General features: G+C 72.4%; 2 protein-coding genes across 3 annotated transcripts in view; one reads left to right on the forward strand and one right to left on the reverse strand.

Moving 5' to 3' along the window:
* Window positions 1-3,251: 3,251 nt before the first annotated feature.
* Window positions 3,252-8,314, forward strand: NCKAP5L (NCK associated protein 5 like). The gene is made up of 12 exons (XM_017836617.1): window positions 3,252-3,270; window positions 3,369-3,475; window positions 3,792-3,860; window positions 3,966-4,004; window positions 4,148-4,267; window positions 4,352-4,465; window positions 4,799-6,531; window positions 6,603-6,756; window positions 6,831-6,909; window positions 6,997-7,281; window positions 7,387-7,526; window positions 7,903-8,314. The coding sequence occupies exons 2-12, from the start codon at window positions 3,374-3,376 to the stop codon at window positions 8,137-8,139; spliced, it is 3,072 nt and encodes a 1,023-aa protein (XP_017692106.1). The 5' UTR covers window positions 3,252-3,270; window positions 3,369-3,373; the 3' UTR covers window positions 8,140-8,314.
* A 136-nt stretch (window positions 8,315-8,450) lies between these two features.
* Window positions 8,451-10,999, reverse strand: part of TMBIM6 (transmembrane BAX inhibitor motif containing 6) — a 5,664-nt gene continuing 3,115 nt past the window's right edge. For both annotated transcript variants that reach the window (XM_017836702.1, XM_017836703.1), the window contains exons 2-10: window positions 10,472-10,572; window positions 10,274-10,382; window positions 10,067-10,187; window positions 9,930-9,978; window positions 9,741-9,838; window positions 9,567-9,646; window positions 9,382-9,482; window positions 9,230-9,302; window positions 8,451-9,018 (exon numbers count right to left, since the gene is read on the reverse strand). In XM_017836702.1, coding sequence (XP_017692191.1) covers window positions 8,995-9,018; window positions 9,230-9,302; window positions 9,382-9,482; window positions 9,567-9,646; window positions 9,741-9,838; window positions 9,930-9,978; window positions 10,067-10,187; window positions 10,274-10,382; window positions 10,472-10,527 — 711 coding nt within the window. In that variant the 5' untranslated portion in view covers window positions 10,528-10,572 and the 3' untranslated portion in view covers window positions 8,451-8,994. The remainder of the gene's footprint in view (window positions 9,019-9,229; window positions 9,303-9,381; window positions 9,483-9,566; window positions 9,647-9,740; window positions 9,839-9,929; window positions 9,979-10,066; window positions 10,188-10,273; window positions 10,383-10,471; window positions 10,573-10,999) is intronic.

Raw genomic sequence — 10,999 nt, forward strand, 5'->3', positions numbered from 1 at the left:
CTGCCGGAGCCCCGGTCCTGCTGCTGGGGGGCCCTTCGGGGGTCGCTCCCTTATTTCAGCCCTTCACCCACGACCCCGGAGCGGGGGGGGGCACACGCGGGGGGGCTCCGTGGGACGCGGCCGGTCCCAATCCGGTCGCTCGGCACCGAATCCCGGCGGGGTTGGTGGGGGGGGCACCGGGCCCGTCTCGAGCAGCTCCGGGGCTCACGGGAGGGGGGGATGCGGGAGGGGGCGCGGATGCGGCGGCACCGGGACCCCCCCCGCGCCGGGACCCCCCCGCCGCCCCCGGGCGCGGATTGGCGGCGGCGGGGGCGCAGGGCGGGGCCGGCCCGGTGGAGCCATGACGTCACCGCCGCCGCCGGTCCCGCCCCGGCCCCGATCCCGCCCCGGTCCCGGTCCCAGCCCCGGCCATGCCGCCCCGGCCCCGCCGTAGCCCCCGGTGAGTCCGGTCGCGCCGCGGCGGGGGGCGGGCGGGGGGCCCGGGGGGGGTTCCGGCCGCTCCTCGGGGCACCGGCGGGGGGGGTTCGTGGCCTCCGGGCACCGGGACGTGCCGGGAGGGGTTGGGGGGCGACCCCAGGGAAGCGGCGCGGGGTGGCCCGGTCGGAGCCCCCCGCATGTCCCCGGTGCCCCCCCGGTGCATCCCGGTTGTGTCCTCGGCTCTCCCCGCTGTCCCCACTGTTCCCAGTGCATGCTGGGGTGTCCCCAGTGCCCCCAGTGCATCCCAGCTGTCCCTGGGGTGTTCCCAATGTCCCCAGAGCATCTCGGCTGTCCCCAGTGTCCCCAGTGCATCTTGGTTGTCCCTGGGGTGTCCCCACTGCACCCTGGCTGTCCCTGGGGTGTTCCCAATGTCCCCAGTGCATCCTGGCTGTCCCCAGTGCATCCTGACTGTCCCTGAGGTGTCCCCAGTGTCCCCACTGCATCCTGGCTGTCCCTGGGGTGTTCCCAGGGCATCCTTACTGTCCCTGTTATGTCCCCAGTGCATCCCGACTTTCCCTGGGGTGTCCCCGGTGCATCCTGGCTGTTCCTGGTATGTCCCCAGTGCATCCCGGTGTCCCTGGGATGTCCCCCACTGTCCTCCATCCCACCTGCTGGTCCCCACTGTCCCCAGAACACCCCAGCTGTCCCCTGCGTGTGTCTCTGCTGTCCCCACTGCATCCCTGACCGTCCCCAGTGCTGCCACCGCATCCCTGCGTGTCCCTGCGTGTCCCTGGCGAGTCCCAGCTGTCCTCGATGTGTCCCTGCACCCCGAGGCTGTATCTCTGGCACATCCCACTTGTCCCCGGTGTATCCCGGCTGTCCCCAGGGTGTCCTTGCTGTCCCTGCTGCATCCTGGCTGTCCCTGGGCTGTCCCCGGGCTGTCCCCAGTGTGTCCTGGCTGCCCCCAGAGCAGCCCAGCAGGGCTGGGGGCACTCAGGGCTGTCCCCCCATGTCCCTGGGCTGTCCCCAAAGCAGCCCAGCAGGGCTGGGGACACTCAGGGCTGTCCCCCCATGTCCCTGGGCTCGGGGTGGGGACCCTGGTGTGGGGCAGCCCAGGGCCAGCCCGTCACGGCCACGCTGGCGTGTCCTCGGCCGCGGTTTGGGCACGTGCCCTGTCCCCACACCGTGTCCCCACAGTGCCCGGCGCAGTGGGGACGAGTGACCGGGGTGGGGGTGACACCGGGGAGGGGACCTGAGCTCTGGGTGCCCCCGGCTGTCCCCGAGCCGTGTCCCACTCCCCACAGGGACCCTCGCGCTGCCCCCGCGGGGCCCCACGCTGGGGGAGGGGACGGCCGCGCCGTCCATCTGTCGGGGCCCCCCCGGCTGTCCCCGCCGGGGGCTTGGGGGGGCCGCGGGCTGCTCTTCCCCTCCAGACGGAGCCTCACTTCCCCCCGTGACGCAGCCGGAGCCGCCGGCCCCGGGGCCGCTTCCTGCGCGGGGGGCGGGCGAGGGGCCCACGGGCACCTCGGGGACAATGGGGACCACGGGGACCCGCATGGGATCACCCCGCGGGCTGCAGGGGACAGGGACAGCACGTGAGAAGCGTGGCCGTGCCCTCCCAGACCCTCGTCTTGTCCCCTCCGTCACCCCCAGATCCTCTTCTTGTCCCCTCCATCACCCCCCCCCAGACCCTCCTCTTGTTCTCTCCGGCCCCCCCCTGTCCTGCCGAGCCCCCCACGCCGCGGTGCCGTGGGGTCCGGGTGAGCCGGGGCCGCGTGGCCCCGTGTGAACCCCGAACCCCCCCAAACCTCACCCTCGTGGGGTGGGGGGTGGCGGCCACGTCCGGGGTTCACGGCCGGCTCCGCCTGCAGCCCCGGGGGGCTCCCCGAGGGGTCCCCGGCTCCGGGGGGTCCCTCCCGAGGGTGCGGAGTTCCCCGGGGGGGGGGTGTCCCTCCGTGGGGTGCTCGGTCCCCCCCGGCCGTGCCCGGTGCCGCAGGGGGATTCCCGGTGCTTCCTCTCGCGGGCCGGTGCCCGGTGTCCCGGGGGTCCCCGCGTCGGTTCCCCGGGGTTGGCGCTGGCGGAGCCGCGCACCGGGGGCGGTGGCGGCTCATCCCCGGCTCCTCCCCGGCCGCGGCGGGAAGGCGGAGCCGCCGCCGCCGCCTCCCAACAATAGCGCGGCCGGGCCGGGCCGGGATGGAGCCGCTGCCGCCGCCGGGACCGGCCCCGGGGCCGCGCTGAGCCGGGACGGGCGGCGCCGCCGGGAGCCCCGGGTGTGAGTGCGGGGCCGGGCCGGGGCTCAGCGCGGGGCCGCAGCGGCAGCGGCGGCGGGGGGAGCCCCGGGGGGAGCGCGGGGTGTGCGGTACCGGGAAGGGGGGCCCGTCTGCACGCCGGCGGTTCTGTGCACCGGGTCTGCACGTCGCGGTGCCCCGGGGTCAGCCCCGGCCCGGGGGTGCTGCACGTTCCGGTGCCCCGGGGCCGGTGCCGATCCCGGTCCCGGTGGTGCTGCGCATCCCCGTGCCCCGGTGGCGGGGCCGGAGCCGGTCTCGGGGGCGCTGCGCATGCCGGTGCCCCGGGGCTAGTCCTGACCCCGGTCCTGGGAGTCCTGCGCATCCCGGTGGCCCGGGGCTGGTCCCGGTCCCGCTCCCGGGGGTGCTGTGCGTTCTGGTGCCGGCCCAGGGCCCTCGCCCCCCCAGGAAGGGGCTGGGTGGCAGGAGGGCTCCCTGTGGCTCCCAGTGCCGGTGGGGTCAGGACTCGGCCCCGGGGGTTTCCTGAGGCCTCGTCCCACCCCCCTCAGCCCCATTTTCCCGGCAGGTGACACCGTGGAGGGACAGGGCTGGGGACGCCCCGAGCCAGGTAAGGGGGGGCTGTGCTGCGCAGGGTCTGGGGGTGCCACGGGGCGGGGGACACTGGCCAGGGCCTGCAGGGACCCTCCTGACACGTGTCCCCTGCAGCAGCGATGTCGGAGAGCGTGGCTGAGGCGCCGGGAGCCGGGAGCCCCGCGGCCCTGGGAGAGACGGGCACCAGCCATGAGCTGCTGCAGCGGCTGCGGGAGCTGGAGGTACGTGGGGATGGGACCACCGGGGCACGGGACCACCAGGCAGCCATGGCTGGTGCCACCAGGCAACCATGAAACCGTGGCCACCATGCAGCTGGTGCCAAGAGCCAGCCACGGAGCCCACAGCCCGGGCACCGCGGTGATGGGCAGCACTTTCCATGGCCCTTGTGTGCCACTGCTCTGGGGTCAGCTCTGCCCCTCCATAAGTGGCACTGGGTCCTACCAGGAAGAGGAGGAGGGGTCCCCTTGGTGCCACGGGGGAGTCCAGGTGCCCGGGCCCCTCCACTGCATCCCCTGAGTTGTCCCTGCTCTGTCCCAGGCGGAGAACTCGGCCCTGGCCCAGGCCAACGAGAACCAGAGGGAGACGTACGAGCGCTGCCTGGACGAGGTACGGGGACACACACACATGTGGGACACGTGTGCACACGTGTGTGCAGGGGCAGGGGGCTGTGTGTGCCCTCCCACCCCACCCAAACCCCCCTCTGCTCCCCAGGTCGCCAACCACGTGGTGCAGGCACTGCTCAACCAAAAGGTGGGTGTCAGGAGGGCCGGGGAGGGAGTTGCGGTTCTAGGGGGAATTTTGGGGGTCTGAGGGGGGAATGTTGGGGGTCTGGGGGGAATGTTGGGAGTCTGAGGGGTCCTTTCTAACCCCCCCACCCCCCTTGCCCTGGCCAGGACCTGCGTGAGGAGTGCATCAAGCTGAAGAAACGGGTGTTCGAGCTGGAGCGGCAGAACCAGGCACTGAGTGACTTGTTCCAGCAGAAGCTGCACCTCTCGACCGGGTCCCTGCCCCAGGTGTGCCTGGGGCCGTGTTGGAGCTGGGGGGGCCACAGGGCAGAGCCCCCCCAGAGCTTAACCCGCCGTCTCCCTCCTCTCCAGCTGCCGCTGCACCCGGTGCCAGTGCCCCTGGACGCCCCCGTCACCCCCCAGCCATGTTCTGCAGAGCAGCCGCCCCCCCCGCTGCCCCCTGGTCTCTGTGTGCCCCTGCCCGAGGTGAGTATCAGTGTCTGCAACCCCCCCTGTCCCCGTGTCCCCTTCTCCGGGCTGTGGCACCCCCTCCCCTTTCCCTCTTCCCAGTGTCTGGTGTCCCTAAGCCTGTGGGACCCCAATTCCGAGGCCCACGGTGTCCTCTCCTTCCCCCTCCCTGGATCCTGGGTGTCCCCACCCACGTGCCTGTGGCATCACCCTTTCTGTGGTGTCCCTGTCCCCATTGTGTCCCCATCCCAAAGCCCATCACGTCCCTCTCCGTGTCCCCAGGGTGTTCCCCTGGTGCCGGGGGGGTTCAGTGCCGGGTGCCCAGGGGGTGACGGTGCCTGGCCCCCGCAGGTGCTGCCGCCGGTGCCGTCGGGCAGCCCCGGGCTCAGCCCCGGTGCCCCCCCTCTGGACGCCCTGTCCCCCTTCTTCAAGAAAAAAGCCCAAATCCTGGAGGTGCTGCGCAAGCTGGAGGAGACGGACCCGCTGCTGGGGCCCCCCCCGGCCTCCCCCGGCTCCCCCGAGCCCTGCGCGGCCCCGGGCTGGCCCCCCTGCCCGCTGCGGGGGCCGGGGGCTGCGGGGGGGTGGCGGGGGGCCGAGGGCAGCCCCTGCTCCTCTCCGGAGGAAGGGGGGCCGCCGCGGGGGGCTCTGCTCAGCGCCTTGGCCGAGCGGCTGCTGCGGGGCGAGGGGGGGGGCTGCTGCCGGCGCAACGGCGAAGCCCCCGGGGGACCCCCCCGGCAGCGGCGCGGGGACCACCCCGCTTTCCTGGGCCTCTACGCCCCGGGCGAGGAGAGCCCCGAGGGGGGCTTCGCCCCTCTCTCGCCCGGGGGGGTCCCCAACGCCCTGCCCTCCCCCGCCAAGGTGCTCAAGCTGCCCCCCCCGCCCGGGGGGCTGCGCCTCAGCCCCCAGGTCGCCCACCCCTCCAAGATCCCTTGTCGTGGCGCCCACCCCGAGGCCTCGCCGGGACTCAGCCGCCGCGCCTCCCCCGACGCCCCCCCGGAGCCCGGCTCCCCGGAGCCCCCCGCCTTCCCCCCGCCCCACACCTTTGAGGCGGCCGAACAGCCCCCCGGGCCCCCGGGCCCCCCGGCCGGTGCCGAGCGGGCGACCGCCTCCCCCCCCAGCTCCCGCCGCGGCATGGGGGGCTTGGCCCCCGCCCGCCGCCCCGGCAAGAAGCCCCCCGAGCCGGGCTACCTGCCCTTCAAGGAGCGCCTGGCTGCCCTGGGCAAGCTGCGGGGGGCCGAGGGCCGTGAGCCCCCCGGCCCGGGGCGGCCCGAGCGGGGCCACGGGGCCGAGCTGCGCCCCCCACCCCGGGGGGGCATGGGGGGCAGCCTCAAGCACCCCGAGCCGGCGCACGGCACAGAGCCCCTGGCCCGCTGCTACTCCTCCGGCTCCATGGGCGACCCCGGCAAGGCGGGGGGCAAGGGACGCGCGGCCACCGGCAGGACCCCCCCGCGGGCCCCCCCGGCGCCCCCCGCCAAGTCCTCCCGCAGCCCCCACGGCAGCCCCACCAAGCTGCCCACCAAGACGGGCACCGGCAAGGCCGGGGCGCCGCGGGCCGAGGAGCCTTCGGGCGCCAAGGCGGGCGGGGGTCCCCACAAAACCCCCGCGGCCCCCGAGCCCACGGGGCCGGCGCCGGGCGCCGCGGGGCACTCGGCCATCGAGGAGAAGGTGATGAAGGGCATCGAGGAGAACGTGCTGCGGCTGCAGGGGCAGGAGCGGGCGCCGGGCGCCGAGGCCAAGGGCAAGGCCGGGCTGGCGAGTTGGTTCGGGCTGCGGCGCAGCAAACTGCCTGCGCTCAGCCGGCGCGGGGACGGCGGGCGCGGGCGGGAGTGGGCCGGGACCCCCGCGCCCCTGCGCAGGGAGGTCAAGTTGGCCGCCCGCAAGCTGGAGGCCGAGAGCCTCAACATCTCGAAGCTGATGGAGAAGGCGGAGGACCTGCGGAAGGCGCTGCGGGAGGAACACGCCTTCCTGCAGGGGCTGGCGCTGGAGAAGGGCAGACCCCGCGGGCCCCCCCGCGGCCCCGGCCCCCTCCCCGTCATGTACCAGGAGGTGACGGCCGAGACCTTCATGCAGCAGCTGCTGGACAGGTGAGCGCCCACCCGGGTCCCCTCGGGGTGGGGGCGAGCGTGGGGTGTCCTGACGCTTTGTCCTTCCCCAGGGTGGACGGGAAGGACGTTCCCTACGAGACCCGCCTGGAGCACAAGCGGGAGCTCTGTGACCTCCGGCGGGTCCCCCCCGACGCCAAAGACCCCCGGCTCTGCCGCCCGCCCCGCAACGGCATCGTGGGGCACCTGCGGGAGCCCCCGGACAAGGTGAGGACCCCCCCCAGCCCCCAGGCTCCCGCTCTGGGGGGATCCCCGGCCCCTCACCCTCCGTGCCCCTGCAGGTGCCGGACGTGGGGCTCCGGGACGAGCTGCCGTCGGACGAGAGCTTGTCCGAGTCGGGGACATCGCAGCACTTCGCCGGTGAGGGGGTGACGGGGGGGTTATGGTGTGAGGGGGCACCAGGGTGGTCCCCCCACCCCAACACTGACCCCTCCGCCCGTGCCGCAGCCTGCGGGTCCCTGACGCGGACGCTGGACAGCGGGATCGGCACCTTCCCGCCCCCCGACTACGGGGGGGTCCCAGCCAAGAGCACCCCCAAACCGCGGGGCCGCCCCGAGGCGCTGCCCGGGGCTGTGCCGGCCGCCGCCACCAAAGTGCCGCGCAAGGCCCGGACGCTGGAGCGGGAGGTGCCCAGCGCCGAGGAGCTGCTGGTGCCCGGGAAACACCGGAGTGTCCCGGGGGGCCGCCCCCCAGCACCCCCCGGCCCGCACGGGCACCGCGCCGCGCCCCAAGGTGGGTGTCCCCCCCGGGCAAGGGGTGTGCCCCACGCTTGGCTCCCCCACGATGGGGGCACCGGGGTGGGCCCTGAGGCCAGCGCTGACCCTCTGTATCCCACAGACACCGGGGATGACACCGGGAAGCCGCGGCGTGTCCAGCAGAGCAAGAACTGGACCTTCCCCAACGCCAAAGCCTGCGGTGCTGCCGACCCCTTCCTGTGCCCCTCCGGGGGGCTGGAGGGGCTGCACCGGCCCGTGCAGGTAAGGGGGGCTGTGGGACCCCTGAAACCCTGGCATGGGGACCCTAAAACAGTGGTGTGGGGACCCTAAAACTCTGGAGCAGGACTCTGAAACCCCGGCATGGGGACCCCAGACCCTCCTGCCCTCGCTGCAGGGACGGAGAAGCCACGGGGAGCCATGGGGAGTGGACGTGGGGGGACTCACCAGAGCACTGGGATCCTTTGCCACGTCCTCACGTGCCCCGGTGGGGGTGACAAGGCCCTGTAACATCTTGGGGGGATGAGGGTTTCCTCCCACGGAGTCCCCCCACAATAAGGAGATGGGGGTGGGGGTGGTGAGCACCGGTGGGGAGCGGGGAGCACGGGCGGCCCCCCCTGCCCACCCTGTCCCTCCCCAGGCACCCGTGTGCAGCCCGGCCGGGCGTCGAGGGGCGTCCCCGGAGGCCCCCCCGCCGCTGCCCCCCGCCCTGAGCGCCAGCAGCAGCCGGACCCCCAGCGCCTCGGACGTGGGGGACGAGGGCAGCACAGAGGCCCGGTCCCGGGATGGGGGGCACGGCCCCCCCGGGCTGGAACACTCCGAGTCCCTCAGCGACTCGCTCTACGACAGCCTCTCCTCCTGCGGCAGCCAGGGCTGAGCCCCCCCGGCCGCGCTCCCACGTCTTCCACCCCCCTCCCCACTGCTCCTGCTCCCGCTCTGGGGGTGCTGCCTGGGTTGGGGGGTCCCGCTGTCCTGTCCCCCCCTTCTCCCGGCTCTCTCCGATGGTGCTATGGCCCTGTACAGCCCCCACCGATGGGTTTTTAACTCAATAAAGCTGCCCCCCCCCGGGTTATTTATATACGTGACGGTGCTGCCGCTGCGTCCCTGCGCCGGAGGGAGGGACAGGTGGACGTGGGGATGGAGGGACGGACAGACGGACACGGGAGATGGAGGGAGGGGGGCCGAGAGTTTGGAGTCTGAGCGGTTTTATTGAATCATCCCGGTGTACAAAGAGCGGAGACGGCGGGATTTGGGAGCGCTGGGAATCGCGACGTCCCCGCGGCCCCTCCCAGCACAGCTTCACTTCTTGGCACTGGTGCTAAAGGGGAGGCTCCGCCGCTGAGTTTGGCTGAGGGGGGTCCCACCAAACCCCCCCCCGGCTGGTTTTGGGGCTCTCACGGCTTCCCGGGGCAGGAGAACGTTCTGGGAGCCAGCGGGGCTGGGGACAAACCTCCATGGAAAGGGGACACGTGGGTGACCCCCCTGAGGGCCACGGGCCGGGGTGGGGGGGGAGGGGGCTGTGGGGGAGCCAAACTCCAGCAGGACCCACAAATTGGCCAATTTTTAATCAAAAAAAAAAAGAAAAAAAAAGCCGAACGAGAGAAAAAAACCCACGAGGTGCGAAAGCTTCCGGCTGCTTCCTCGGCAGCAAAGCACAGCCCCTTTAATGACAGGGAGGGACAGGAGGGGACATGGGGACACGGGGACGGCTCCGCCTCGGCCCGGAGCCGCTTCACTTCTTCTCCTTCTTCTTGTTCTGCAAGAGGAGAGGCGGCCACGGTCACCACTGGGTCTGTCCCCCACCCCGCAGAGTGCTCTGTCCCCTGTCCCCCACCCCACAGGGCAGCTCTGCCCCCTGTCCCCCACCCCACAGGGCAGCTCTGCCCCCTGTCCCCCACCCCACAGGGCAGCTCTGCCCCCTGTCCCCCACCCCACAGGGCAGCTCTGTCCCAGGGCCCCTCACCCACCTCGGACATGCCCAGGATCATCAGGAGCTCCCGGAAGATGTTGACGAAGTCGAGGAAGAGATCCACGCAGTGCCTGTGGGAGAGAGGGATGCATGCTCGGGGGGGGGCCACCCTGTGCCCTGTGTCCCCCCCCTCGGGTCCCCAGCACCCACCAGATGTAATCCTTGTCCCCGTTCTCCGCCTTCTCGATGATGAGCTGCGTGTCGAAGAGCACGAAGCCGCACATGATCATCAGAGCCACGTACAGGTTGGCCTGTGGGGAGGAGAAGGGGGCATGAGGTGGGGACAGTCCCCTGCTGGGGTCACCTCTCTGTCTGTCCATTCTCAGTGGACTCACCGTGAAGACCCAGGTGGATCTCACGAAGGCGTTAACCAGGGAGGAGAGGAGGAGCAGGGAGAGCCCGGAGAGCAGGAAACCTGCAGCGAGAGAGGGCAGGGAGTGAGGCCTGGGCCCTGCCCACCCAGGGGAGCCCCTGGACTCCCTGAGAGTCCCCCCCAAAGCCCCTCTCACCTCCCAGGTAGAGGTAGCTGCGGCGCCGGGCGTACAGGGCGCTCAGTGAGAAGCAGGCGAAGATGGTGGCAGTGCCCAGGAAGGCGGTGGGGATGATGCTGGGGGGGAGGAGACAGGGGTCAAAGGGGTCTGGGAGGCAGCTTGGGGTGAGAAGAAGGTCTAGGGGGTGATGGGGACACACACTCCTACCTGGGGTTGATGGAGATGCACATTTGCAGGAGGGGTCCCAGGTTGGTGCCTGGAAGGACAGAGCTGGGTGTCACAGGAGGCATTTTGGGGGTTGGGGTCCCGCAGGATGTGAGGGGGGGTCCCCGGTGCCCACCCACCTGTGAGGAAGGCGAAGGCAACCAGCATCCCCAGCCGCTTCTGCTCGGTCTCGCGGTTGTGCGGGGTGGCTGTGAGCCAAACCATCAGTCCCAGCGCACCCAGGCCAGTCAGGAGCTCAAACTGGGGGGGGTAAGAGACACGTGAGGGCTGGGCATCGCCCCACCCGGGTGGTGGCAGAGCTGGGGTGCCCCCCAAAGGCCCCTCACCTGGAACAGGTGGGTCACCATGTTGACGTAGGCGCCCGCGGCCGCCACGAACATGCAGAGGGCGAAGCTGCCATAGACCCTCTTCAGGTGCTCCTGAGTGGAGGCCGAGCTGTGGGCGAGGGGAGGGGGTGTAAGGGGGGCAGAAGGGGTTGGCACAGCCCCCCCGACCCCCCTGCCCTGCCCGGGGGTGTCACTCACATGTGGGAGAACTTGAAGAGGGCGTCGAAGTTGATGCTCCGATCGAAGACGTTCATGGTGCCAGGCTGGGATGGGCCCAGGGCCGCTCCGCAGGGTGCAAGCTGTGAGGGGACAGGGGGGGTCAGGGGGCACCAGAGCCCTCCCACACTCCCCCCAGGAGCCGGGTGGGAGCCCAGGAGCGGCGGAGCGAGCGGCAGGAGCTGGGAACTGCCCGGGCTGCGGAGCCTCCCTGGTCCAGCTGGTGCAAGCGCTGCCGGCTGTTGCGAGGCCCCCGGGGACCCCCCGGGTGTTGCGGGGCTGTTGCAAAGCCGGCACGGCCCCCGGGGACCCCCCGGGGGGGTTGTTGCGAGGCCCGGGAGAGCCCCCCTGGGAAGGCCCCGGTGCCGCGGGAGCGCTGCCGGCAGCTGGAAATGTCGCTGCGCCAGGTGACTATTAGTGCCCGTAATGACGTCCCCGGAGGTGGCTCCGGCAGCAGGAGGCTCCCGGCAGGGCCTCTTCCTCCCCTTCCTCCTCCTCCTCCTCCTCGTC

Source organism: Lepidothrix coronata, unplaced genomic scaffold (assembly GCF_001604755.1).
Source record: "Lepidothrix coronata isolate B3197 unplaced genomic scaffold, Lepidothrix_coronata-1.0 Scaffold281, whole genome shotgun sequence".
NCBI classification, from domain to species: domain Eukaryota; kingdom Metazoa; phylum Chordata; class Aves; order Passeriformes; family Pipridae; genus Lepidothrix; species Lepidothrix coronata.

Coding starts and splice junctions, on each gene's coding strand:
- NCKAP5L (XM_017836617.1), top strand. CDS start 3,374: ATGTCGGAGAGCGTGGCTGAGGCGCCGGGAGCCGGGAGCCCCGCGGCC. Junction 4,268..4,351: donor CGACCGGGTCCCTGCCCCAG/GTGTGCCTGGGG, acceptor CCTCCTCTCCAG/CTGCCGCTGCACCCGGTGCC. Junction 7,527..7,902: donor GGCTGCACCGGCCCGTGCAG/GTAAGGGGGGCT, acceptor GTCCCTCCCCAG/GCACCCGTGTGCAGCCCGGC.